The sequence below is a fragment of the Vulpes vulpes genome, chromosome 2 (assembly GCF_048418805.1).
Source record: "Vulpes vulpes isolate BD-2025 chromosome 2, VulVul3, whole genome shotgun sequence".
NCBI classification, from domain to species: domain Eukaryota; kingdom Metazoa; phylum Chordata; class Mammalia; order Carnivora; family Canidae; genus Vulpes; species Vulpes vulpes.
In genome coordinates this window covers 36047201-36072883 of record NC_132781.1, presented here as the reverse complement: position 1 = coordinate 36072883, position 25683 = coordinate 36047201, and the positions used below count along the sequence as shown (strand labels likewise).

At 36.3% G+C, this 25683-nt stretch overlaps 1 protein-coding gene across 1 annotated transcript in view; it reads right to left on the bottom strand.

The window, feature by feature from the left end:
• USP32 (ubiquitin specific peptidase 32) overlaps positions 1–25683 on the bottom strand; it is a 202388-nt gene that overhangs the window by 70039 nt on the left and 106666 nt on the right. Inside the window, exons 5-7 of the mRNA XM_025996072.2 lie at positions 21924–22083; positions 2700–2831; positions 1126–1233 (exon numbers count right to left, since the gene is read on the bottom strand). Coding sequence (XP_025851857.1) covers positions 1126–1233; positions 2700–2831; positions 21924–22083 — 400 coding nt within the window. The remainder of the gene's footprint in view (positions 1–1125; positions 1234–2699; positions 2832–21923; positions 22084–25683) is intronic.

The window sequence follows — 25683 nt, the reverse complement described above, 5'->3', positions numbered from 1 at the left end:
TTAACTCCAAATCACGATAGTTTGCTGACTTCTGTTAGTCCATCAGCAAAAAAGAAAAAATATTTTAAAGATTTTATTTATTCATGAGAGACACAGAGAGAAAGAAAGAGAGAGAAAGAGAGAGAGAGAGAGAGAGAGAGGCAGAGACACAGGCAGAGGGAGAAGCAGGCTCCATTCCATGCAGGGAGCCTGATGTGGGACTCGATCCCGGGTCTCTAGGATCATACCCCGGGCTGAAGGCGGCGCTAAACCGCTGAGCCATCCGGGCTGCCCAAAAAAGAAATTAAAAACAAATTGAAGGCGATAATTAACCTCACTTGAGAAGTAAAGATTTCAGCTTATTTAATATTAGAACTTTAATGAGAACAAATAATTTACTATAAAAGCCAGACTGTAGTAATGGTTTATTATCAGGGAAGAATGCTGAATTTTTAAGATTAAATAATTATCTATCTCAATATACTTCCATAAAATTATGCTATTAAATCAACTGACTGCACCATAATAAGTATTACAAAAGAAGATTAAAATACCAAATTGCACACCCAAAATAGGTGACATCTGTGAAGCTGTATTTTGGAAAGACACAGAGATGATGACCCTAGTAAATACATTAGAATTAGATTCCAATTAAATGTAAACTGCTGAATTTTCTCAAATATGGTTAAGATTTAATAATGTAATGTACTTATGCTTGTAAATTATGCTATAATAACATTTAGCTAGGTTTAAAAGACCATTTTAGTATTTAATAAAATTGTGTTTTGATCGTAAATTTCATCTTACTAATAAAATATTAATGTATACAATTGGCAGAAAATATTTTCTAAATGCTTAACACTGTCAAATATATTGTGACTGATGTAGTTCACTTATCATGAACTGCAAATTCATCAGGAAAATCAATTCCATTATTAATCACAAAGAGAAGATTGAATCCTTAGACTGACCTCAGCAAAACCTCAACATGAGATTGCTCTTTGCCAACCTGACAACATGATAAAAATTCAAGCCTTAATACACAGATAATTTTACAGGGATGAATGCTAACTTTTTCTCTGTATATACAATTTGTAAACTTTTAATTGTTTAAATTAAATGTTTAACACAATTTAACACACTTACATTTTTGCCTTTCAGCCAGGGGTCCCCTGCAACAGGCTGATAACCCACAAGATATCTCCTTAAAATCTATGTGATTGTCACGATTTTCATCAAAAGCATTAAACAAACCTGTGAAATAGGAAAAAAACACCATAAATCACAGCTAGCAAGTCTCCTAATGTTAATAATACCATGTTTATAAAAGAAGGCATGACTCCCCATAAACTGGTCAAATTAAAAAAAAAAAAGTTTTATCAGTAGTTCCCATGGTCTCAGGAAGTATTTTTCTCCTGGTATAGCTAAAACTTAAGATCCTCACAGAAAATACATTATAATCATTAGTGTTTGGTTGTATTTGCCTGTTTGTCCCTACCTTCTATCAGTTCTAACAGCTAAAAATGACAATAGTATGTAAAAAAATTAAAAACTGAAAAATCAGGAATTATAATTATCCTTACTTAGAAAGATGGAGAAGAAAAAGGAAAACTGAAGGATAAAAGCTGAGCTGTATACTCCCAGATATAACATGATGTAATGTAAGCTCCCATAAACGCTTTCATTAAGCAAAGAGAAATAACACACCTTATTATTACAAACAAAAGATATTCTGGACTACAGTCTTCTTTGTATAGTTTATGTTTTATAAATAAATATTTAGAATCAGAAATGAAAGAGAATTTATAATCCTGTGGTTTTTAAACTTTTTTACAAAATATATAAATGGAATAATTTTGTTTTCAAATCTAATTATTTCTCAATATCCAATTCTAAAAAGGTAGAATCACAATTGCACTGGTGAAGTAGGTAGAAAAGCCCAGAGCCCTATCTGTTCTGGCTCTTCCAGTAAGTATTTCTGAAGTACCCTCGGAATCTGATGAATATAGACTGTATATTTTAAGAATATAATTCCTCAGTTTAAAGAGTAGAAAACTAAAGCTCAGGAGGGGTTAAATGATTTACCAAATGTAAAAAAAGTTTAAAAAGGTCAGAATAAAAAACAGAACCCAAATATTCAAGTTCCAAATACGACTTTTATATCACCCACAATTATTCTTTGTATTCCTAATAAAAAAAAAAAAAAAAAAAAGAGTAATGAAAAGTTTAGAGCTAGCAAGGATCTCAGAGATGGTCCAGTCCAATAGTTTCCTAATCTCTTTTTGGTAGGAAGAAGGATACAGCACTAGAACCTTTTTATGTAGAAGAAAAAGAGTAGAGGCACATAAGGAGAGGAAGACGTGGTTATGTGTGGAACCTAGAACTCTACCCATGTGGTGGTCATCACCCTAATCCCTGCACCAGTGGCTAAGAAACTTCATTGTAATACAATGACTAACTTGATCAAACTCCTTTTATATTTGAGGATATTCAGGTGCAGGGACCTAACCTGATTTATGCAAGGTTACATAGGTAGAATAGGAAGCTCAAGACTACAATCTTAATTCCTCTTTTAGTTTTTTTCTATTATGCTATTTTCTATTATGCTTGCAAATTTATAACACTATAGTCTTTTAGACCTAAGATATATTGATTAAAAATAAGGGTGGCTTCAGGTGTGTTTACCAAAGAACATTTGTAGAAAATAGAATGATTCCTACCTTCACTTAGAGATGGACGAATGGGTGGTGAAACCAATGGGCCAAACGTCTCTAAATCAAATCGACCAGTCCGGGATTGAGCCTTTAGCAACCAATAGCGTTTCTCCAGATCAATGATGTCTGATTCCTCTACTGAGAGTCAAACCAAATAAGATTATAAAACCTCAGACTTTTCTTCTGGGCAATTAGTTCATCCTGATCATATAACTTACAAGGATATATTTTGATTTTCAAATCCAATTGCTAAAAATATTACCTAAAACAAAACTGAAAAACAAATACATTGTATCTAAAATGGCATGAAAATTGGGGCACCTGGGTGGCTTAGTTGGTTAAATGTCAGACTCTTGATTTGGGCTCAGTTCATGATCTCAGGGTCATGAGATCTAGCCTAGAGGTGGGCTCCCTGCTGGGCATGCAGCCTGCTTAAGTTTCTCTCTCCCTCTCCATCTGTCCCTCTCTCACCCCTGCTCACACTCTCTCTGAAATGAATAAAGTGGCATGAAAATGAAATTCAAATTAATATAAAAGTGGCTTCAGGGCAGCCCCGGTGGCTCAGTGGTTTAGTGCCGCTTACAGCCCAAGGCATGATCCTGGAGACCCGGGATCGAGTCCCACGTCAGGCTCCCTGTATGGAGCCTGCTTCTCCTTCTGCTTTTGTCTCTGCCTCTCTCTCTCTCTCTTCTCTGTGTATTCTCATGAATAAATAAATAAAATCTTAAAAAAAAAAAAGTGGCTTCAAGGGACGCCTGGGTGGCTCAGCAGTTGAGCGACTGCCTTTGACTCAGGGATCCTGGGGTCCCGGGATGGAGTCCCACATCAGGTTCCCTGCATGGAGCCTACTTCTCCCTCTGCCTATGTCTCTGCCTCTCTCATGAATAAATAAATAAAATCTTAAAAAAAAAAAAAGGCCTCAAAATTAGAAAAAAAAATGTTTGCAATTTCCCATTAAGTAGGCTGCTTAAATCCAACATGTAAAATAATAAACCGAGACATTTCTTTTTGGCTTCCTATACCACTTTTATCTATACTAGTTTCTCATAATTTTCAATCTCTAGCTTGGATTTAAAGATTCGTTTTTAAAAAATTCATGTTAGTTAACATGTAGTACATTATTAGTTTCAAGAGGAGAATTTAGTGATTCATCAGTTGCATAGAACACCCAGTGCTCATTACAAGTGCCCTCCTTTATTGCCCATCACCCAATTACCCTATCCTCCCACTCACCTTTCCTCTAGCAACCCTCAGAGTTTGTTCTCAGTTAAGAGTCTCTTATGGTTTGCCTCTCTGTTTTTATCTTATTTTATTCCTGGCTACACTGTAATCATCCTAATAGCAGGATCCATGTCTGATTCATCCTGTCGATAGAGTAATTACCTACACAGTCAATACTTATTAAATAAATGAAAAAGAATATGAGAAAGATGTTATAAATAACACAAGTCAATAAATGACAGATGAGATAGGACTTACAGTGTGATAAGGAATAGGGGCACCATGAAAACATGAATATCTTTTTCTCTTCATTCATCAGAAGGTACAATAAAAAATTACAGATAAGCTCCAACTATAGTTACATTTTATATGTGCTCTCCCTCACCCCCAAGGAACTAAAGTAAGATTTAGAAAAGCAAACAAGGTGAGTCCTTCCATTGCTGGGCTTTTTGCCTGCAGTCACTTTCCGGACATTGACAAGGTTATGAGGAACCTAAGCAGTGAGATTTCACTAAATTTAACAGAAAAAAGCTGTAGTTCTGGGAGATTAAGATAGCTGAAATTTGCCGGGCAGAGTACTGGAGAGGAAAGAGTTATACAAAGAAAGAGCTCCAAAACTGCACAGGACTCTTGTTGACCTTTGGCAGAAGAGTAAGCTATGTATGACAGGTGAAATTCACTGAGGCTGGGCTTGGATATACCTAAGTTTTTTGTTTGTTTGTTTGTTTTTATACCTAAGTTTTGACCAGCCAGAGTGGAGGTACCTTACTGAACGCTGGGAATATTCACAGACTCAAAGGGTCACATTTAATTAGAAGGGGAAAAACTAACTCTAGAATAAAGGCTACTCCAGACTTGCCCCAGCAAAGCTATATTAAAAAAAAAAAAAAAATCCTTCAAAATGTCAAGCTGATTCAAAAGTAACTGCCTATCAAAAGAAAATAAACTTCTTTTAAAGGGAGAAACCACTTAGCTTTAACATTTATAATGTCTAGCATCCAAAAACATATGAAACAAACAGGAAAAAGTAATCCAAAACCAAGATAAAAATTAGTCAATACAAAAAGCTATAGAAATAGCAGACAAGGCTTTAAAATATCTATGAAAAATACTTTAAGAATTTAAGGAAAACTATGACTACATTGAAAAAAGAAATGGAATCTATAAAGAAGTACCAACACCAACTGGAACTACTAGAGATAAAGAATACAATATTTGAAATAAAATTCACTGGAAAATTTAATAGCAGATTAAAATCTAAAGAGGGAAGATAAGTGAATTTGAACACCAAGCAATAGAAATGCTATCCAAATGGAAGCATAAGGAGAGAAAAAAGGTGAAAAATTACTAGAATCTTAGTAAACTATAATATCAAACAGTACAACACACATGGGATCCCAGAAAGGGATGCCAGAAAATACTTAAAAGTAATAACAGCTGAAAAATCCCTAAAGTTGATGAAAACTGTAATTCCACAAATCCCAGAATTCAATGAACTCTGCGCAAGAAAAATTCAAAGAAAACCAAACCAAGGCAAGTCACAATCAAATTGCTAATAGAAAAATTTTAAGGGAGCAAAACACATTACAAACAAGTTAACTAAGATAAGCAATGATTTCCCTTCAGAAACAAGGGAACCAGAAGACTCCCTTGGGGAAAAAGTGTTGAAATAAAAAAAGAATGTTAATCTCATATTTTATACCCTATGAAAATATTCTTCCAAAAAAAAGGAGGGGAGGCAAAATGAAGAATCTTTTGGACAAACCAAAGTTCAGAGAATTCATCAACAGCAGGACTGCACCAAAAGGAGTATTAAAGGATTTCTTCCTGGCTTCCAGGCTGAATGATGCCAGAAAGCAATTAGCATCTGCACAAAGGAATAATGAAAATAGGAAATTCCCAGTCTCTAACTTCCATGGGGCTGATATCACTGATCACCCCAGAGTCTGGAGAGGAGCTTGACTGCAGCTTTGGTTAGACTAAGTTTGTCTTTGGTTCAAATGCTTTGAAAATTGAGTTCAGATTTCTATTTAGAAGAACCCAGAAACTGCTAGTTTTTGAAATTAGGGGTCCATAGCTCCAGCTTAAAGGCTGTATGCATGTTTATATAAATAACATTTTATTAAAACACAGCCACACCATTTACTTACATACAGTTTATGGCTGTTAGTGTGTTACAGTGGCAGAATTGAATAATTGTGATAAATAGATATATGGTCCACAAAGTCTGAAATATTTATTATCTGCCTTTCTTAAAAAAACAAAAACCATAAAACATTTTGCCAATCTCTGTTTTAGATCTTAAAATTGCATGACCACAAGACTTTAAAACTATAAGACTGAACAAAATGATAGCACCTACAGACCACAAGGCCTTGAGACTGAGAGTCTTCAGTTGTCTGAGATTTCAAAATTGTTAGGCCATGAAACTGCAAATCAAGAGATAAGAGATATCTTTTCACTTTTCAGCTTGTCCCCAGTCTCAGCAAGATTTCCACAAGAGAGAATTGGGTAGAAATAATTATCTTTGTATTCAGGGTTCCTGCAGACTCAAATCTGAAACAGGTTTCTCAAAAGTTTGGCTGGTTGCTCCTCATTACAGCAAAGCTAGTCGTAAGTAGGCTCACTCCTCTGTCAGCCTTACTCCCAATCTCAGCCTCAGGCCTGAGATAGGAAAGCACACCACATTCTTTGATCACCTAGGAAGGATTTTGTCTCTCCGGAGTCCCATCTTTTTTTTCCTTTGTTTCTCTTTCTTTCTAAGATTTCTTTATATGCAACGGCTTTAAAGAAGAGTATGATTATTTTGTTTATGTGGTGATTTCATGTTATTACATAGTAGGAGTGTAGGTCTTTCATATCCTCTACTTCCCAACCTAAAGCAGAACACTTCAATTATTATTTAACATGAATCCAAAAATTCTCAACCAATCCAATAAGATATAAAGTATAAAATTAGAAAAGAAGCAAGGTTATTCTTTGCATATGAGCAGAACACGTATCAAAAAACTCAGAGTTCTTTTACAAATTATAACTGAGTTTAAAAATCTGTGGGGAGGGGATCCCTGGGTGGCGCAGCAGTTTAGCGCCTGCCTTTGGCCCAGGGCGCAATCCTGGAGACCTGGGATCGAATCCCACGTCGGGCTCCCGGTGCATGGAGCCTGCTTCTCCCTCTGCCTGTATCTCTGCCTCTCTCTCTCTCTCTCTCTCTCTATCATAAATAAAAATTTTTAAAAATCTGGATAATTTAAAAAAATATATTTTAAAAAAATCTGTGGGGATAACCTAATACATATACAAAAATCAATACTTTTCTATGCATGTAAGAAAACATAAAGGAGAAAAAACACAAAAATAGCAATTCCCCATAAGAAACAAATATCTAAAAGTAAACTCTAAGATATAAGGATTTTTATGAAGAAAACTTTATAAATAATATTAAAGATGTGAATAAATGAAGCATACCATGGACCTAAATAGGGCTTTGATAGAAGCATATTGTGGGCTGTTCAGGTTGGTTATGTAAGATCACACTGTGGAGGGTGATGTGAGAGAACAGATCTGGAACGAGACAAGGGTGCAAATCGTACAGAAAAAATTTTCTGCACAGAATAAGGAGAGGCCTCTAGACAAAAGCATGCTTAGCAAGCTCAAAGAAAGATCAAAGTGACTGAAGTGGAGTTAGTGAAGGAGACAGTAGTAGGAGATAAAGTCTAAGGAAATATGGGAGTTAGATTATGTAGGTTATTGTGAGGACTTTGGTGAATTTGTGAACCACTGGAGGGTCGGATATAATCTTAGAGGATTATTCTCGACACTAAATTGAGAATAGCCTAGTGGGCATAAAGAACAGTAGTGAGATAACCAGCTAGATGTTTAATAAAGAGTTAAAATAATCAATATATGCAATTAAAAAACATTAAGAATACAAAAGATTAACAAGCACAGATGGACAATTCATAAAAATGGGGGGGATTTAATTTCACTAATAAAAAAAAATCACTTCAGAAGACAAATTTAAACAGAATCATGCTATTTCTCTGCTTCAAAACTTTACAACACTCTTCCCAAAGATATCTGCATGGCTATTCCAACAACTCCTTCGGCTCTTTACTCAAATGTCACATTCTCAGACCATCTGAACTGCACCCTACCTGACGATGATACTCCTCCACCCCTCCTCTTCCTTGCTTCACTTTGCTCCCTAATATTTATCAATATCTGGCATAATTTGCTTGTTTTATTTGTTGGATGCCTCCCCCAGCTAGAACATATGCTCCTTGATGTAAGGTCTTATGGTGTATTTTGTTCATTGCTAAATTCTAACACTCAGAATAAAAGCTGGTGCATGTTGAACACTCATTTAATGTATTTTTAATGAATAAATAAGAATCATTTGCTGAAACCCAGGATATATAAATTCAGAATAATGTTAACTATGATGAAAGATGAATATTGGTATAAGTAATGAACCCTGGCCTCCAATAAATTACAAATTACCTAGGAAGACCATAACAATGTTTTCTAAACTTCCACTGCTTGCGAAAGATTCTTACTCTATTCTTCAGTAGTTTTAATACAAATTTAGGGGGGGGAATCAACAAGATAATTTTTTACTCATCAACAAGATAATTGAGAGATAGTCAAATCAACATGTGTACCTGTACTGCATTTGTATAAGTACTATAGTCATAAAAAGCTGAATAAAAAAATATATTCCACTAACTTCCACAAAATTTTAAGAAAAATTATATTCCTTTTGCTTAACTTTCAAAGGGCTCCCAGGACTTAAAACTAATGTCTATTTTCCCTTCATACCCCCTATGTCTGCCCTGATGTTCTCTATACCTGAAACCTAAAAGAGAAGTTTTTATTTAAAAGATTTAAGAGTGAAATTCTTTTGAAAGTAAAATATGTAAATAAACTAAGCCTACACTAGGAATACAGATTTTTTTTAAAAAGATTTTATTTATTTATTCATGAGAGACACAGAGAGAGAGAGAGAGGCAGAGACACAGGCAGAGGGAGAAGCAGGCTCCATGCAGGAAGCCCAACGTGGGACTCGATCCCGGGTCTCCTAGACCAAAGGTGGCCCTAAACCGCTGAGCCACCCGGACTGCCCAGGAATACAGAATTTTGTACACATTACACATCAACAGATGGAAGAACTGAGAATTTGAGAAAGATAGTGTCAAATTTACTCTGAAGCAGAAGGGTAGTACATGGAAATGACCATACCTTCCACAAGTGAAAACAAAAAAAGGCCTTGACAACATGTACTTGGGGTCAAGTACACTGATTCTAACTTTTCTCTATTTTACAAGGAAGAATGTTCTCATGGAAAGTTCTTACCTTGGCTATTCCTAGAATAGTCTTCTTAATGATCCACAAAATCTAGTAAGGGGATTCTAAGAGTGACATTGAAGTTACCCTATACTTTGGCATTTAAAAAGAATTACTTAGTAATTATTAAAAGTAACTATAAACAGCTGACAGATTATAACCTGTTTTAAAAAGCAAAAAATGGAAAATACTCATAATACTAATAAATTTTTAAATTTTTGAAAAAGACTTAAGAGAGAGAGAGAGAGAGAGAGAGAAGCAGACTCCCCACTGAGCAGGGAGCCCAATGATCATGATCTGAGCTGAAGTCAGAGGCTTAACCAACTGATCCACCCAAGTGCCCTAAGTTTTAAATTTATAATTGTTTTTACTAGACTAGTAATATATATATATATATATATATATATTTTTTTTTTTTTCTTTATGATAGTCACAGAGAGAGAGAGAGAGAGAGGCAGAGACAAAGGCAGAGGGAGAAGCAGACTCCATGTACTGGGAGCCCGACGTGGGATTTGATCCTGGGTCTCCAGGATCGCGCCCTGGGCCAAAGGCAGGCGCCAAACTGCTGCGCCACCCAGGGATCCCTAGTAATATATTTTGTTATATGAAAAATCATTTAAAATATAGGTAACTAAAAAAAGGAAAAAAACATATAATTGCACGCTTTCATATAATTGTATTTGAATGTACATATATTTATTTAAAGATTTATTTATTTCAGAGAGAGAGAGAGCGCACGCAAGATAGAGTAAGAGCATGAGCAGGGGTGGAAAGAGAAGAGGAGAGAGAATCCCATAGCAGATTCCCTACTGAGCACAGATCCTCCAACTCTGAGATCATGACTCGAGTCAAAATCAAGAGTAGGATGTGTAACTGATAGCCACACAGGTGCCCCTGAATGTACATGTATTTAAATGAATGTCACCTATATTGTTTGGGAAGATTATTTCTAATACCTTCATTGTATCATCTATATCATCATATGATTTCTCAAATTATACAAAATCACTGTTCATAGTTTTAAATAATCAACGGGCTAAATTAATTTTTAAAATTTTATAGCAAAATCATCAAGAAAGACTGTGATATAAAAACGGTAAAATTTTTCAAAAAAGAGTATACACACTGTCCTATATTTTCTCTTTTTTAACCAAATACCAAATATACTACATTGTAACCTTCTGATGAATCAACCTTTACAAAGGTTAAATTATTTTGGAATTGGAACTAATTTTAAAATGTGCAAAAAATCTACATGAGCATGTAGTTTTCATTTTTTTTTAAAACAAGGGTATCTGCTTCAAATACATATATAAAATTTACTAAAAAGGAGTATTTAAAAATTTAACAATAAGGAGAGTAATCACAGAAGTCTGATATATAAGTTAAGATAGTCCTACTGTTTCCTTTTCCAAAGTAAGATATGTGTTTACTCCATTTATAATATATGAAAGAAGGACACCTGGATAGCTCTGTGGTTGAGTGTCTGCCTTTGTGCTCAGGTCGTGATCCTGGGGTTCTGGGATCAAGTCTTGCATCGGGCTCCCCACAGGGAGCCTGCCTCTCCCTCTGCCTGTGTCTCTGCCTCTCCCTCTGTGTCTCTCATGAATAAATAAATAAAACCTTAAAAAATAATAATATATGAAAGAAAGAGAAACCTCTTGTTCCTACAGAGAAACAGCTTCCTCAAATTCTAAACTTTTTTTTAAGTAATAGATCTGCATATAAAAAATCTCACCTTGGGGACGCCTGGGTGGCTCAGTGGTTGAGCGGCTGCCTTTGGCTCAGGTAGTGATCCCGGAGTTCTGGGATCGTGTCCCATATCGGGCTCCCCTTGAGTAACCTGCTTCTCCCTCTGCCTATGTCTCTGCCTCTCTCTCTGTCTCTCATGAATAAATAAAATCTTAAAAAAAAAAATCTGACCTTGAAACAAACAAACAAACAAACAAAAAGACAATAGCTTTGATAGAACTGTGTTCTTATTTTTATACTTTTAGGTACCAAGCATATATGTTCAGTAAGTACTTCTGATTAACCTGGTGCTTACACAATACACTAAATTAAAAACACACACAAATCACACTAACTGCCTCTCGATTTTTTTTACTTTTGAGAACTGTTTATTAATCTCCTTAAAATATATAATTTCTCTGCTGAAGAAGAGATGTGGAAAGATACGTAGAAGATATTTAAAAGAAAAAGAATGATCACATGTCATGGTCACCACTGAAAATCATGCTTTAGCAGTTTCCCTTTTAAACTTATGTGATCTGTTCATATTTTGGTTACAGACCGCATGCAATTCATTATAGATTATTTGCCAAAGCGAGCTAAGTTATATATATTATATCATTATTACTGGCAGCTGAATTTCTGGTTAGAGAGAAGGGAACAAATTCTATTTTTACTTAAAGAAGTTAAAGGTAATGGCTGTAGTAATTACTCTACTTGCAATTCATAAATCAATATCAACATTTATATTTTACTAAACAAGACTGAATTTATCATCAATCTATAGGCATAACTTTTTCTGGTTCATAAACAGCAGCACACCATACTTCCAACATTCTAATTCCTGGCCTACACTTTGGGCCAACCTAGTAACCTTACCAGAGGCTCCAGCTGCAGAAGTAGGTCTTTAAAGCCAGAACTGGATTCTTATTTTAAAAACAACAACAACAACAACAACAACAAAAACAAAACAAAACAAAACAAAACAAAACAAAGCAAAACAAAAAACAGGCAAAATATCCAAGTATTTCAAAACAGTAACATAGCTCTTTAACACTGTTGAAGCAACCTGTTCACAAATGCAATGACCTTCTGAGGTCTACTTAAAATGGCTGTAATCCCTACATCATGCACAACCAGATAAGAGGATAATGAAGAAGGGACATGCAGATTTACTAGGGGTTTATAGTCAAAGAATCACTGAAGTATTTTTTTTATTATTGGAAGAAGGTGCTAACAATGCCAACTAAAATGTGGCGAAAGAATAACATACATATTTTTAGTTGAAATAATAAATGCTAATAGAGACAATATAAATTTAAGTTAGATGTGAAAAGAAAAAATGATCAAAATGAATTCTATGGCCCCTAAAATTAGCCCAAAATATTCCATTAATTACCTCAAACTCCAGATTCTACTAAAAAGAAATCACTGAGCTAATAGGTTTATTCATTCTTATGATACATTCAAGGATCTTCCAACAACTCTTTCTTAGTTTATTTAGAGACATATTTATAAGAAAGAATAGGCATAGGGGCACCTGGGTGGCTCAGTCAGTTAAGTGTCCAACTCTTGATCTCAGCTCAGGTCTTGATCTCAGGAATGTGAGCTCAAGTGCCATGTGAAGCTCCACGCTATGCGTGGAGCCTACTTAAGAAAAACAAAAAAAACAAAAAAAGGAAAGAAAAAAAGAATAGGCATACAGGTTTTCTCCCAAAAATACAGCTAAATTATGTGAAAATATGATCAATATTAAAAACTTATTTTTTAAAAATTTTTATTTATTTATGATAGTCATACAGAGAGAGAGAGAGGCAGAGACATAGGCAGAGGGAGAAGCAGGCTCCATGCACCAGGAGCCCGACGTGGGATGCGATCCCAGGTCTCCAGGATCTCACCCCGGGCCAAAGGCAGGCGCCAAACCGCTGCGCCACCCAGGGATCCCCTAAAAATTTATTTTTAAAACACAGTTCATAAAATCATCGTTCTTCTGCTGCCCATTTCACTGTTGGTAAATATATAACCATTCAATGATCTTGCCTGGATCAAATGAAATTAATTATTGAAGAGATATGAAAAAATCATTTGTATGTATCCCAAGAGGGAAAAAAAAGGGAAATTGGAAAAGTGCATCTGTAAGACTGAGGTAAGTCTGAAGGAGATTGCGTACCACAACCACAACCACCACATGATCAACTCCTTTTATATACAATTACAAGCTGCTCATAAGATGGATAATAAGAGTGTGTGTCAATAACCTGTCTTCATCTCAGTTTTGGCACCTGAGATTAGCCATCTGATCTTGAGAAAGTTTCTTTCACTTCTCATGGCCTTAGTTTCCTCATTTTTAGAATATGGATAAAATGAACCTCAGAGAGGGCACAAGTATTCAACAAGATGATATACACAGAGTATGTATAGTGCCTCCTCTAGTAAGTGCTTAATCTGCACTAGTAATGAACTATCAGGGAAAAAAAATTAAGAAAACAATCCCATTTAGGAAGGAATGAAGTATCTAGGAATAAATTCAATCAAGCAGAGAGGAAACCTGTACTCTGAACCTTTGTTCTGTTTGCATTCCTTTCCCTTTATTTTTTGTGTATTTATTATAGGTTTTTGGTTTGTGGTCATCATGAGATTCACATATAACACCTCCCTATGTATATAGCAGTCTATTTTAAGTTTGCGGTTACATAGCTCAAATGCATTCTAAAAATGTTACATTTTTTACCATCTGCCCCCGCATTTTTTGATGTCATATTTTACTTTTTATTCTGAGTATCCCTTAACTAATTATTGCAGAAACAGTAGACTTTACTACTTTGTCTTTTAATCTTCATACTAGCATTACAAGTGGTCATGCTACCTTTACTATATATTTGCTTTTACTAGTCAGATTTTTTTTTTCATAATTTTCTTACACTTCTAGTCACAGCCTTTTCTTTTCCACCTAAACAAGTCTCTTTAATATTTCTTATAAGGCTGGTTTGATGGTGATGAACTCCCTTGATTTTTGGGAAACTCTCTCTCTCCTTTTATTCTGAGTGATAACCTTGCCAGGTCGAGTATTCTTGGTCCTAGTTTTTTTTCCCCTTATAGTACTCAAAATAAATCATGCTCCCTCCTTTTGGCCTGCAAAGTTTCTCCTGAAAAGTCAGCTCGTGGTCTCATGGGGGTTCTCTTGTATTTACTCTTACTAGTTTTACATTTCTCTCTGGCCTTTAATTTTTGACAGTTTATTTGGGGGGAGAGGCAGAGAGACAAGCAGACTCCCCACTAAGCACAGAGATCAACATGGGGCTCAATCTCACAATGCTGAGATTAAGACCTGAACCAAAATCAAAAGTTGGACACTTAATTGAGCCACCCGGGCTCAATTTAATTTTCGACAATTTAATTATTATGTTTCTTCCTATGGATCGCTTTGGGTTTATCTCATTTGGAATTCTCTGTGATTCCTGGACTTGAATGTTTCCTTCCCCAGATTTAGAGTAGTTTTCAGCTATTATTTCTCAAAAAAATGTTTTCTGCCCCTTTCTCTCTTCTTCTTTTGAGACCCCTATAATGCAAATATTATGTCTGATGTTGTCCCAGAGGTCCCTTAAACTATCCTCATTTTTAATAATTTTTTTCCTTTTTGTTATTTAGCTTGGGTAATTTCTACCATTCTGTCTTCCAGATTACTGATCTATTTTTCTGCACCATTAATCTGCTACTGATTCCCATTAGTATATTTTTCATTTTATTTTATTTTTTATTTATTTTATTTTTTTAAAAGATTTTATTTATTCATTCATGAGAGACAGAGAGAGAGAGAGAGGCAGAGGCACAGGCAGAGGGAGGAGAATCAGGCTCAAGTCAGTGAGCCTGATGCGGGAATCAATCCTGGGATCTCCAGGATCACGCCCTGGGCCAAAGGCAGGTGCTAAACAGCTGAGCCACCCAGGGATCCCTATTTTTCATTTTAGTTACTATATTCTTCACCTCTGATTGGTTCTTTTTTATATTTTCTTTGTTGATGTTTTCACTGTTGTTTATCCAATTTCCTCCTGAGTTTGGTGAGCATCTTTTAGGACCATTACTTTTAAGTCTTTATCAGGTAGGTTGCTTACCCGTTTCATTAGTTCTTTTTCTGGGGTTTTATCTTTTTGTCATGTGGAGCATATTCCTGTTTCTCCTCATTCTACCTGACTGTATTTCTATGCATTAGGTATATCAACCACATCTCCTGTCTTGAAGGAGTGGCCTTATGTAGAATATGTCCTGTGGGGCCCAAAAGCATAGTCCCTCCTGGTCACCAAAATTAGGAGCTCCAGGGGTATCCTCTGTGTGGGTTATATGTGCCTTCCTATTGTGACTGGGCTCTGACTGCTGCAAGTGAGGCTGTCTCTAGCACACCTGACCGAAATGACCAGATGCAGCTGCTACAGGTACACTGGTGAGTTGGGCTGACCCTTTAGGGCAGAAGCCAGTTTGGGGGTTGCTGGTCCAGGCTATAGCCACATGCTGGGCACAGCATGGTGGGAGCTACTTTGGAGGTCCCTGGTCTTGGTGGAGGCCCCCCAATGGGCGCTAAGGGGTGGAAGCCATTTGAAGAAAGGTACTAGACCCAGCTGAGGTCATCTACCAGACACACATGGTAGAGCAGAAGCTGCTGTGGAGAGTCATCTGCTTGGGGCAGTCAGTTTAAGGGTGCAGGAATGTTGAGGCAGGGTTGAGTGGTGCTAGCAAAGTAGATGGAGAATGTCAGAAATGGCACCTACCAGCACCAGACCAGCTAGGTAGGAGAGTAAGAAAAATGGCGCCCACCCGTGTTTCTGTTCCAGGAGAAAGTTCCTACAAATCTCTGCCCCTTCAGCACTTGCACTAAAACTGGTGAATAAACCTCCTTCACATATGGCCCAGGGACTTTTCAAACTCCTGCCTCTGTGTTCTTGGAGTGAATGCATTTGTGCACAGGCTACTTTTAAGAGTAGAGTTTTGGGTTTCTTATAGCTCAGCGGCAATTCTGGAGTTAAAGCTCTGCTGCCAGGCTTTTTGGGAGCTCATCTTTCCAGTGCAGGCCCCCAGAGTGGAATGTTCAGTGAAAGGCTTGAAATTCCTTGCTCTCCAGAAAGGACTTCTGCATTTGTGAAATCCCTCCTGCTTAAGGGTTACCATACTGAGATGTTGTTCCTGATTACACCACATCTCTGTGCCCCTTCCTACCTATATCAATGTGGCCTTTTCTTTATATCTTTAGCTGTGAAAAGCTGTTCTGCTACTCCTTAGGTCATTCTGAGAAAGAGTAGTTTTATATGTAGTTGTAGCTTTGGTGTGTCTGGAGAGGAGGTAAGCCCAGAATCTGTCCAGTTTACCATCTTACCCTCTTCGGACCTAATCTCAGGTATTTAAAATAGCAAATTATGACAGAAAAATATAATAAACCTTGTAAAAAATTTTTTTGTTAAGATCAATCTACTCAAACATTAAAAACTTAATTCTGGGCTAAAGTTCCAATTCGATTTCTTGAATAAAAAAAAAAAAAAAAAAAAAGTAAGGTAACAGTAATTTGGAGTTTGCAGTCCTGAAAAATGCACCTGCTACAATAAAATCTAAAATCTTGTATAAATCAAATCAGTTAATTATTCTAGCTCTATACTGAATACAAATAGCTCCCCAGTTTCCTTTATGATTTACATAAAAGAGGGATCCCTGGGTGGCGCAGCGGTTTGGCGCCGGCCTTTGGCCCAGGGCGCGATCCTGGAGACCCGGGATCGAATCCCACATCAGGCTCCCGGTGCATGGAGCCTGCTTCTCCCTCTGCCTGTGTCTCTGCCTCTCTCTCTCTCTCTCTGTGACTATCATAAATAAATTTAAAAAAAATTTTTAAAAAAATGATTTACATAAAAGAGAACAGCATTTGATTAAATATGGCAGTGTGTTCAACTATGACTTCAAATTTTATAATTGTATGTGAAAAAGTAATTAAAAGCAACTACACTCTAATATAAATGTTATTTAAAAGTGAAAAATTATAATTTCTTTTTGTTTTCTAGATACCTTGGCTCATTACACAAATTTAAATGGAGTCACTGACGCTTTAAAATAAATATTTTCTGTCTACTTATAAATTAGTTAATAACAATCTTTATCATTTTTATCACAAGTTTCCACATTCAGGACACATTATTTGAAAAGTTTAATGTGGGCAGCCCCAGTGGCTCAGAGGTTTAGCACTGCCTTTGGCCCAGGGTGTGATCCTGGAGACCCTGGGATCGAGTCCCATGTCGGGCTCCCTGCATGGAGTCTGCTTCACCCCCTGCCTCTGTGTGTGTGTGTGTGTGTGTGTGTGTGTGTGTGTGTCTCTAATAAGTAAATAAAATAAAATCTTTTAAAAAGGAAAAAAAAAGTTTAACGTACCAAATATTCTTTGAGTGCAAGAGTCTGCAAAGAATTCAATTGTGAACTGAATATTCCCAGAAACTGGGAATTTACATTTGACAAATCATAGCCATCAGAATGTAAACCTACATGTCAGAATTTCTAAATGAAATTTGGCAGTAATTCTGACTTTGTGATAATGTCTTCATACTAAACCCCATGAAGAAAGTAGCTATTTACTGAAGCCCATGGCAACTCAGTTGTCTGTTCTACAGGTTCTTTGTTTCTATAAATTGTAAAATAAAACAAACTAAAAAGAAAAAGACTTCCTTCCCACAGATGTGGACAAGTTAATTTTTATACCAATCTACCGCCCTCTATTACAAAATTACTTGCTTCTAAAACAATTACTCCCTGGAGATAATGGGGTAAAGCTCACTGACATTTGCAAGCCAAGTGTTCACTGATACAACAGGATACAAATTCATTGTAAAGCAACAATTCCAGAACAGGTGCCAAGTGAGTCCTTTAGAACAGGTACTATTTTATGGACGCCTAAAGGGTAGAACTATAGGCTACTCCAAATAGGTCACTTTGGCCTAAGGATTATATTTAGTTGAAGGTAATTGAGAAGTAGATAAAAGAAAAGCTCTCTGCAAACTACTCATCCCCTCCTCATTTGCTTAAGTTGTAAAAGTGTCTACCTTGACCCTCTATCAAGAAGGACGAAAGTAATCACGATTGCTGTAGATCTTTAATACAGAGATTGCACTAGATAAATGAGTCTACATAACAAACCTTGCTAACCAGCCCAATCTACTATTAGTTTCTCCAAACATCTGCCTTGCCATAATTTGCCACTTCTAGAAGCTCAAAGTCCTTTTCCTTTGTCTTGTCCTTTCTCTACAAAATTACTATTCTTTGCTAAGATGCTATATAAACTCAAGTTCTAACCATCTGTTTTGTAACTCATCAATGAATACTCCTATCCATAAGCAATGTTAATAAACTTATGTTTTTCACTTGTTATCCTGCCTTTTTTCAGTCTAATTTAAAGGGTCCCAGCCAATGAATCCAAGATGGGTAAAGGAAAAAAGTTTTCCTCCCTACATGCCTTAAAACACACCTGTAGATAAATTGTATCATTATTCCTGTTTTCCAAAGGAAGAAAAAGAAGTTTATAGAGATGAAATAAATTTCCCACAGTCACATGAGTAGTAAGTGGTAGGGTCAGTGTCTGACTCAGAATCTGAAGAACTCTTAAACATCCTATCAGTATTTCTCAAAATGTAGTTCAGTTCACAGTCCACCTACATCAGTAACCTGCACTTTTAATACACTCTCCAAATAATTCTAATGCTCAATAAAGACTAGTAACTACCAATATTTCACAGTAGCCTTGTATTTGATTACTTTTTTATTTTGGAGTATCCTCTTTACAAGACACAAGGATATGACAAAATTCAACTAAATTCAACTAAGATGCCAGCAATTCAAAAGGCTATAAATAACTGAGAAAATTTAAAGTATAGCATTTCTTCAGGCTCTTGCCATTAACTACTGACTTACTTCCATGGCCACCAGGGAAATCAATGGGTACACTATAGAGGTAGATGAAATAATTAGTTCAATAGATAATTCCCTCCTATTTATAGTAAATTGGTCCTCTATGTGCCTTAACACTAATTAATTTTCTGTATTTCACATCATTTATCTAACCAAGAGTTTTATTTGTTCTTTAATTAAGATTTATTTATTTATTTATTTATTTATTTATTTGAGAAAAGAGAGCAAAGCAAGACAGCATGAGTGGGGGTGGGGTTTAGAGGGAGGGGACAGGGCAGAGAGAGAGGGAGAAGCAGGCTCCTTGATGAGCAGGGAGCCCGACAAGAGGCAGAGTTCAATTCCAGGACCATGGGATCATGACTTGAGCCCAAGGCAGACGCTTAACCAACTGAGCCACCCAGGCGCCCTGAGACTGTCGAACCTTATTCAAACATGATGTTGCCCTTCTTCATAAATGTTTAGTGCTATAATCCTAAAATAACGTGTACCTTCTGCTTACTCCTGGGGAAATCAAATGTTTAATTCAGTACTTAGAAAGTAGACTTTTAGTGGCTGAAAATTTTTCAATATTATCCAGTCCAATAATATGTATTTAGTCCATTGTACTAAGTACTCAAAGATGAACTGGAAAAGAGCCTTGTCCTTCAGGTACTTATAACTTCTAGGGGGAAATCAAAGTCATTCCCTTTTTTTTTTTTTTCAAAGCCATTTCCAAATGCCTCTAAGGTAAGGCAAAAAGCATCTTAATTGCTTTAATTGAAATGTAAAATGTACAGGAATGCAAATGGAAGTAATTAATTCAAACTGAAGAAAAATGGAGAAATCATGATAAAAAAGAGAGCATATGAATTGGGCTTTGGTGACAAAGAAGTATTTCAATTGTCAAGGGCTGAAAGATATAACACAATCTTAAATGAAGGAATATTAGAAGTGATATATAGGGTAACTATAAATGTTCATGGGGTATAGTCATGGAATAATGACTGGTACTCTGGGATCCAAGGTACTCTATTCAGTCAACAAATACTTATTTATAAGGCTTGGGACAGAGGGAGAAAAAGGAAAGATAATATAGATTCTATGATTAAAGATAATATAGATTCTATGATTTAAAGATGATATGTACACTGGGGTGGAGTCTGCTTGGCATTCTCTCTCTCCTTCCCCCTCTGCCCCTTCTCCACCACCACACTGGCACATTCTTTCTCTTAAAAAAGGGGGGGGAGAGAAATGACATATACAAATAAATAGAATGCTATAAATAATTATAATAAAAGGTAGAAAGTGGTAAGTGGAAAGTGGTAAGAATACAAAAAATGTGTTATGAGAATTCAGAGGAACGAGAGATGATTTCTCACAGGAAGGCAAGAAAAGGATTCATAGAAACAAAGGGGCATGTGATTTAAGTCTTCAAGGATAATTAGGAGTTATAGGGAGAAGGAAAGGGAGAGGCATTCCAATATTAAGAAGCAGCATTAGAAAAAGCCCAGTGCAGGTACTTTTCTGTACTCACAGGAAAGTATCATAGAAATTAACACTTAAGATCTATACAGTGGTAGCTTCAATATCATCCCTCAAAAATTCATGATCACCTGGAACCTCAAAATATGACCTTATTTGGAAACAGGTTCTTTGTAGATATAATGAATTCAGCATCCTAAATTTAGGTTGGGCCCTAAATCCAGTAACTGGTGTCCTTCTCAGAAAAAGAGAGGACACAGATTCAGAGAAGGCCACAGAAAAATGGAGGCAGAGAGTGGAGTTATACTGACACAAGTAAAGCCTGGAGTAACCAGAACCTGAGAGAGGCAAGGAAGGATTTCTTCCCTCGGGCTTTCAGAAGTAATGTGTTAATACCTTGAGTTCAGCTTCCACCTTGAGTTATTTCCAATAACTGAAATAAATTTCTGTTATTTCAGTTTATGAATTGTGCTAATTAGTTAAAAGCAACTTGAAGAAACTAATACCACTTGGTTAAGGACAATTAACAGAGGGCTATTGTGAAATAGTATGAAATTGGTTTCTGTCCCCGGTTTCTGCTAATATTAAGTCTTTGACTAAACTTTCTTAAAACTTCCTGAGTGATAAGGGTTTCTGACAAAGAAGTCCTAAATCCCTTGTAATTTCCTGGGTGATAGCAGTCTTTTGTTCTAATGCTTGAGGTGACTCTTGGTGGGCTTCTGGATGGGGGCTGGTCACCAGAAAGACTAACTAAGCCATAAGCAGAAACTTGGAACTTTCAGCCCTACTCCCTGTTTACTGGAGACTGGAAATTGAGTTAATAATTGATCATACATACATGATGAGGCCTCCATAAAAATCCCAAAAGTATGGGCTTTGGAGAGCTTCTAGACTGATGAACACATACACATGCTAGAAGGGCTGGTGCATCTCAGCTCCTGTGTTTGGGACCCTTCCAGACTTGCCCAAGGTATTTCTTCATCTGGCTGTTCATCTGTTTTTTTTTTTTTTTTTTTTAACATATCCTCTATTAAATATTAAGTCAGTAAATATAAACTGTTTCCCTAAGTTTTATGAGGTCTTTACCAAATTATCAAACCCAAGGAGGGGGATTATCTAATAGAGCTGGTTGATCAGAAGCATTGGTGACAACTAGGATTTGTGATTGGCCTCTGATGTGGGCAGCAGATGGATAGTCTTTTTGGACTGAGCCCTAAACCTGTGGGGTCTATGCTAACCCTCAGGTAGATAGTGTGCCAGAATTGAACTGAATTGTAGAACACTAGTTGGTGTCTACAGAACATTGAGGAATTGCTTTGGGTGGATAAACTTCACACATTTGAAGTACAAAAGTATTCAGTGAGTAGAGGGGAAAATAAAAGTTTTCCTTTTTAGCTATGTATCAAAAGCTCCAGAAATTTATTTTATTACACTTTGGAAGAAAAATATCACTGACAATAAATTTATCCTTAATAGGCATATTCTCATATTACCAGGCAATTATATTAAAAAGTGAATAGAAAACAATGAAATGCCATTACTTACAATGTGTGACTCCGGCTAGAGTTTGGTAGAAAGTGGGAGTATCACTATCATCAGTGAGGGTGACATAAACACCTCCAGATAGTAGCCAACGAGAGAAGGTAAAAGCATCTTTGTTTAGAAGGAGCCAATTTCTAAACTTTTCATAGTTTACCTTTTCACCCTAAAATTAAAAGAAAAAAAAAACCCATACATTTAGTCAAATTTTAAGATATCTTACTTAAAACTAGCACAAACTGAACTTTGTGATTCATTTACCTTTCTTCTATCTACAAAGAATGGATTATCTTTTTCTTTTTAAGATTTTATTTATTTATTCATGAGAGACACATAGCGGCAGAGACAGGCAGAGGGAGAAGCAGGCTCCCCATAGGAAGTCTGATGCGGGACTCGACCCTGGGACTCCAGGATCACACCCTGAGGCAAAGGCAAACGGGATGGATTATCTAAGTAACACTAGAGGCTGTATACTTGGAAATCAAACTGTGTTAAAAAATAATTGTATTTCAGAACTTCTATTTGCATAAAATCTATATGCTAATTGTAAATTATTTCATCAATTCATTAGAGCAATGGAATGCTACTAATAAGCCACATTTTATTAAGGTGTATCTTTTTTTTTTTTTTTTTGGTTAAGGTATATCTTGAAATTAGTGAACTGCATTTTTTTCTATATTTAAGAAGGACAATTCTTTATGTGCCTTCTCCCTCTTCTTTAGCATCTTAATCCGTCATAATTATCACGTTTTGATTAAAAATGTGTAGTATTAAAATGCTCTTAAATTTCACTGGCAAATTAAAAACAACTATCCAGGGGCCCTCTTTCAGAAGGCATCACTGAAAACATGTATTCAAAGGCAACTAGAACACAAAAACAAGTCAATTTCTTTCTTTTTTTTCTTTTTTTTTTTTTTTGCTTTCTTGTCAAGTATTTTGTCTTCTAAATCTCTGGATAAAAAAAAAGTATCTGCTCTGAGAAAGAACATCACAGAGCTGTGCAAGTCAATTTCTTTGTCTGGAAGACAAGAGCACTTAAGGGTGAATGAGAGCCAGATGTTTCTATGAGAAAAAGAGAGAAGCAACCCACATGGAAATATAATGACATTTAGAAGCCTATTAGATGTAATCCTGATAGAAATATTAAAGGATACAAATAACTCATAACCTAAAAGAGATATATGGTAGAAATAATTTCTACATTGTTTGGCAGCGTCCTACTTAAGTACAGCAATATACTTAGCCACTAGTAGTTTCAGAACAGTGAGCAGTGCAATCCAGAACATCAAGATCACACTGACAGTCTTGTTTTTCTGAATGGAAGAATATGGCATTCAGAGTTGCTGCAGGGACATGTAAGGACATTCCCAATTTGTTTAGAGATTAGGGATCATAGCCATATTCTTTCTCTGTTTCCTACATTTAGTCTAGCAAGAGGATTAGCAGTATATAGCCCACAAGCTCACATACATTTATACACATCTTAACATCTCTGACATTGGGATGAGTTGGATTTTTTTTTTAAGATTTTATTTATTTATTCATGAAAGACACAGAGAGAGGCAGAGATACAGGCAGAGGGAGAAGCAGACTCTCTGACTCTCCGTGGGGAGCCTGATGTGGGACTCAATCCCAGGACCCCGGGATCACAGCCTGAGCCAAAGGCAGACGCTCAACCACTGAGCCACCCAGGCATCGGGGATGAGTTATAAAATCAATAGTGTCTTTCAATTATAACTGGCAGGCTTTTTTTCTATCTTTATAATACATACAGGTTTACCTTATAATTGATGGGATCTTAGATACAGTAAAACACATGTAGTATCAATGGTTTCAGTGAAACTAATATGATGTTATAAATGCACCCTCATGTACTAAGAAAAAAGCTGCCAATTAAGACAGGCACTTCTACCACCTTCACTTGTAGTTAATATTGAGTATTTACAATTCCCTAAGCACTGTTCTAAACATTTTTTAAAAGACTGTTTTTTGAGTAATCTCTATACCCAATGTGGGGCTCAAACTTACAATTCTGAGATCAAGAGTCATAAGCTCCCCTGACTGGGCCAGTTAGGCACCCCTAAACATTTTTATATTAATTTAATCTTCAAAGTAACTTTCCATAGGAGATACTATTATCATCCTTATTTTACACAAGAGAAAACTGAGGCATTTAAAAAGTTAAATAATCTATGGGTCCTTGGGTGGTTCAGTCAGTTAAGTGTCTGCCTTCAGCTCAGGTCATGGTCCCAGGGTTCTGGGACTGAGCCCCATGTCGGGCTCCCTGCTCAGCAAGGAGTCGTCTTCTCCCTCTGCCCCTCCTCGTTTGTGCTCTACCTCTCTCTCTAATAAATAAATATGAATTTCTACCTTAAAAACTGACTACTAAAGAAAATATTCAGTAAGGAAAGAATAATACAACTCCTACATGAATTCCTTTATAACTTCATCAAGGCTAATAAAAGCACAAGATAGAAAAAACTGAAATCCATTCCATGTCACTTAAGTCTAGGTGTTAGGTCCACATCTTTTAGCAAATGTGCTTCTCTTTATAGTTTTTGGGGGCAGGGGGTTTGGATTGCAAAAACAAACAAAACACATAAAGCACTGTTATGGAAGATCTAAAAAAGTGTATTCTAAGTAGACTCACACTGAAACGTAATTTTAAAAGGGTTTGGACACAGACACGTTACTCAAATTACAGCCGGTAAATATATCAAATAGTTGAATCAGATAAAAATTAGCCCATTTGTAGTGTTGGTTTTTTACCAACCATAAGCATCTAGTAATTTAAGTAGCCTCTTCATGAGAGACTCCTAACTCTGGGAAACAAACAAAGGGTTGTAGAAGGGGAGGTGGGTGGAGGGGATTGGGTAACTGGGTGACGGGCACTAAGGAGGGCACTTGATGGGATGAGCAAGTGTTACACTATACACTGGGTGTTATACTATACGTTGGCAAACTGAATGTAAATTTAAAAAAAAAAAAAATAGCCTCTTCATGAGTATTCCAAAACCAGGGTCTCTCATTTCTTTGATCTTTCCTCTTCCAAAGATCTGTTCTTCACACAACATTTAACCGCAGCCTTACTAATAGTCTTATAATCTTTTTATTAAAACTGTTCCCTTTCCATTAAATGCAATTTTAAACATTCCACTTTTCCCCTCACAATTTCCTCTTATGAGCTTCTTTTAGTACCCTAACTCCTGTGATTTTTAAATTTATTTTATTTTTAAAATTTTTTTATTTTTTTTAAATTTGTTTTTATTGAAGTTCAATTTGCCAACATATAGTATAACACCCACTGCTCATCCCCACCAAGTGCCCTCCTAATTGCCTGTCACCCAATTACCCCAACCCCCTGCCCACTTCCCCTTTTGCAACCCTTTGTTTGCTTCCCAGAGTTAGGAGTCCCTCACGGTTTGTCTCCCTCTCTAATTTTTCCCACTCAGTTCTCCCATGATTTTTTTTTTTAACTCCACAGGACCAACACCAATGACCTTCCTCTACATTATAAAATCTAATAATCACTTCTCAGTGATCAAAGGCCAACTCACTTGATCTTTCAGTTTATTTGATATAAGCATTCCTTTCTCTTAAAACATTTTCATCACTTGGCTTCCAGGACACCAATCTCTTTTGGTTCTCCTCTCAGACTATTCCTTAGGCTCCTGCTTTGATTCTTCTCCATCTCACTAATCTCTAAATGTTGGAGTACAGGACTCAGTCTTCCAATCTGTTTTCTATCTAAATTCACTCCAAGATG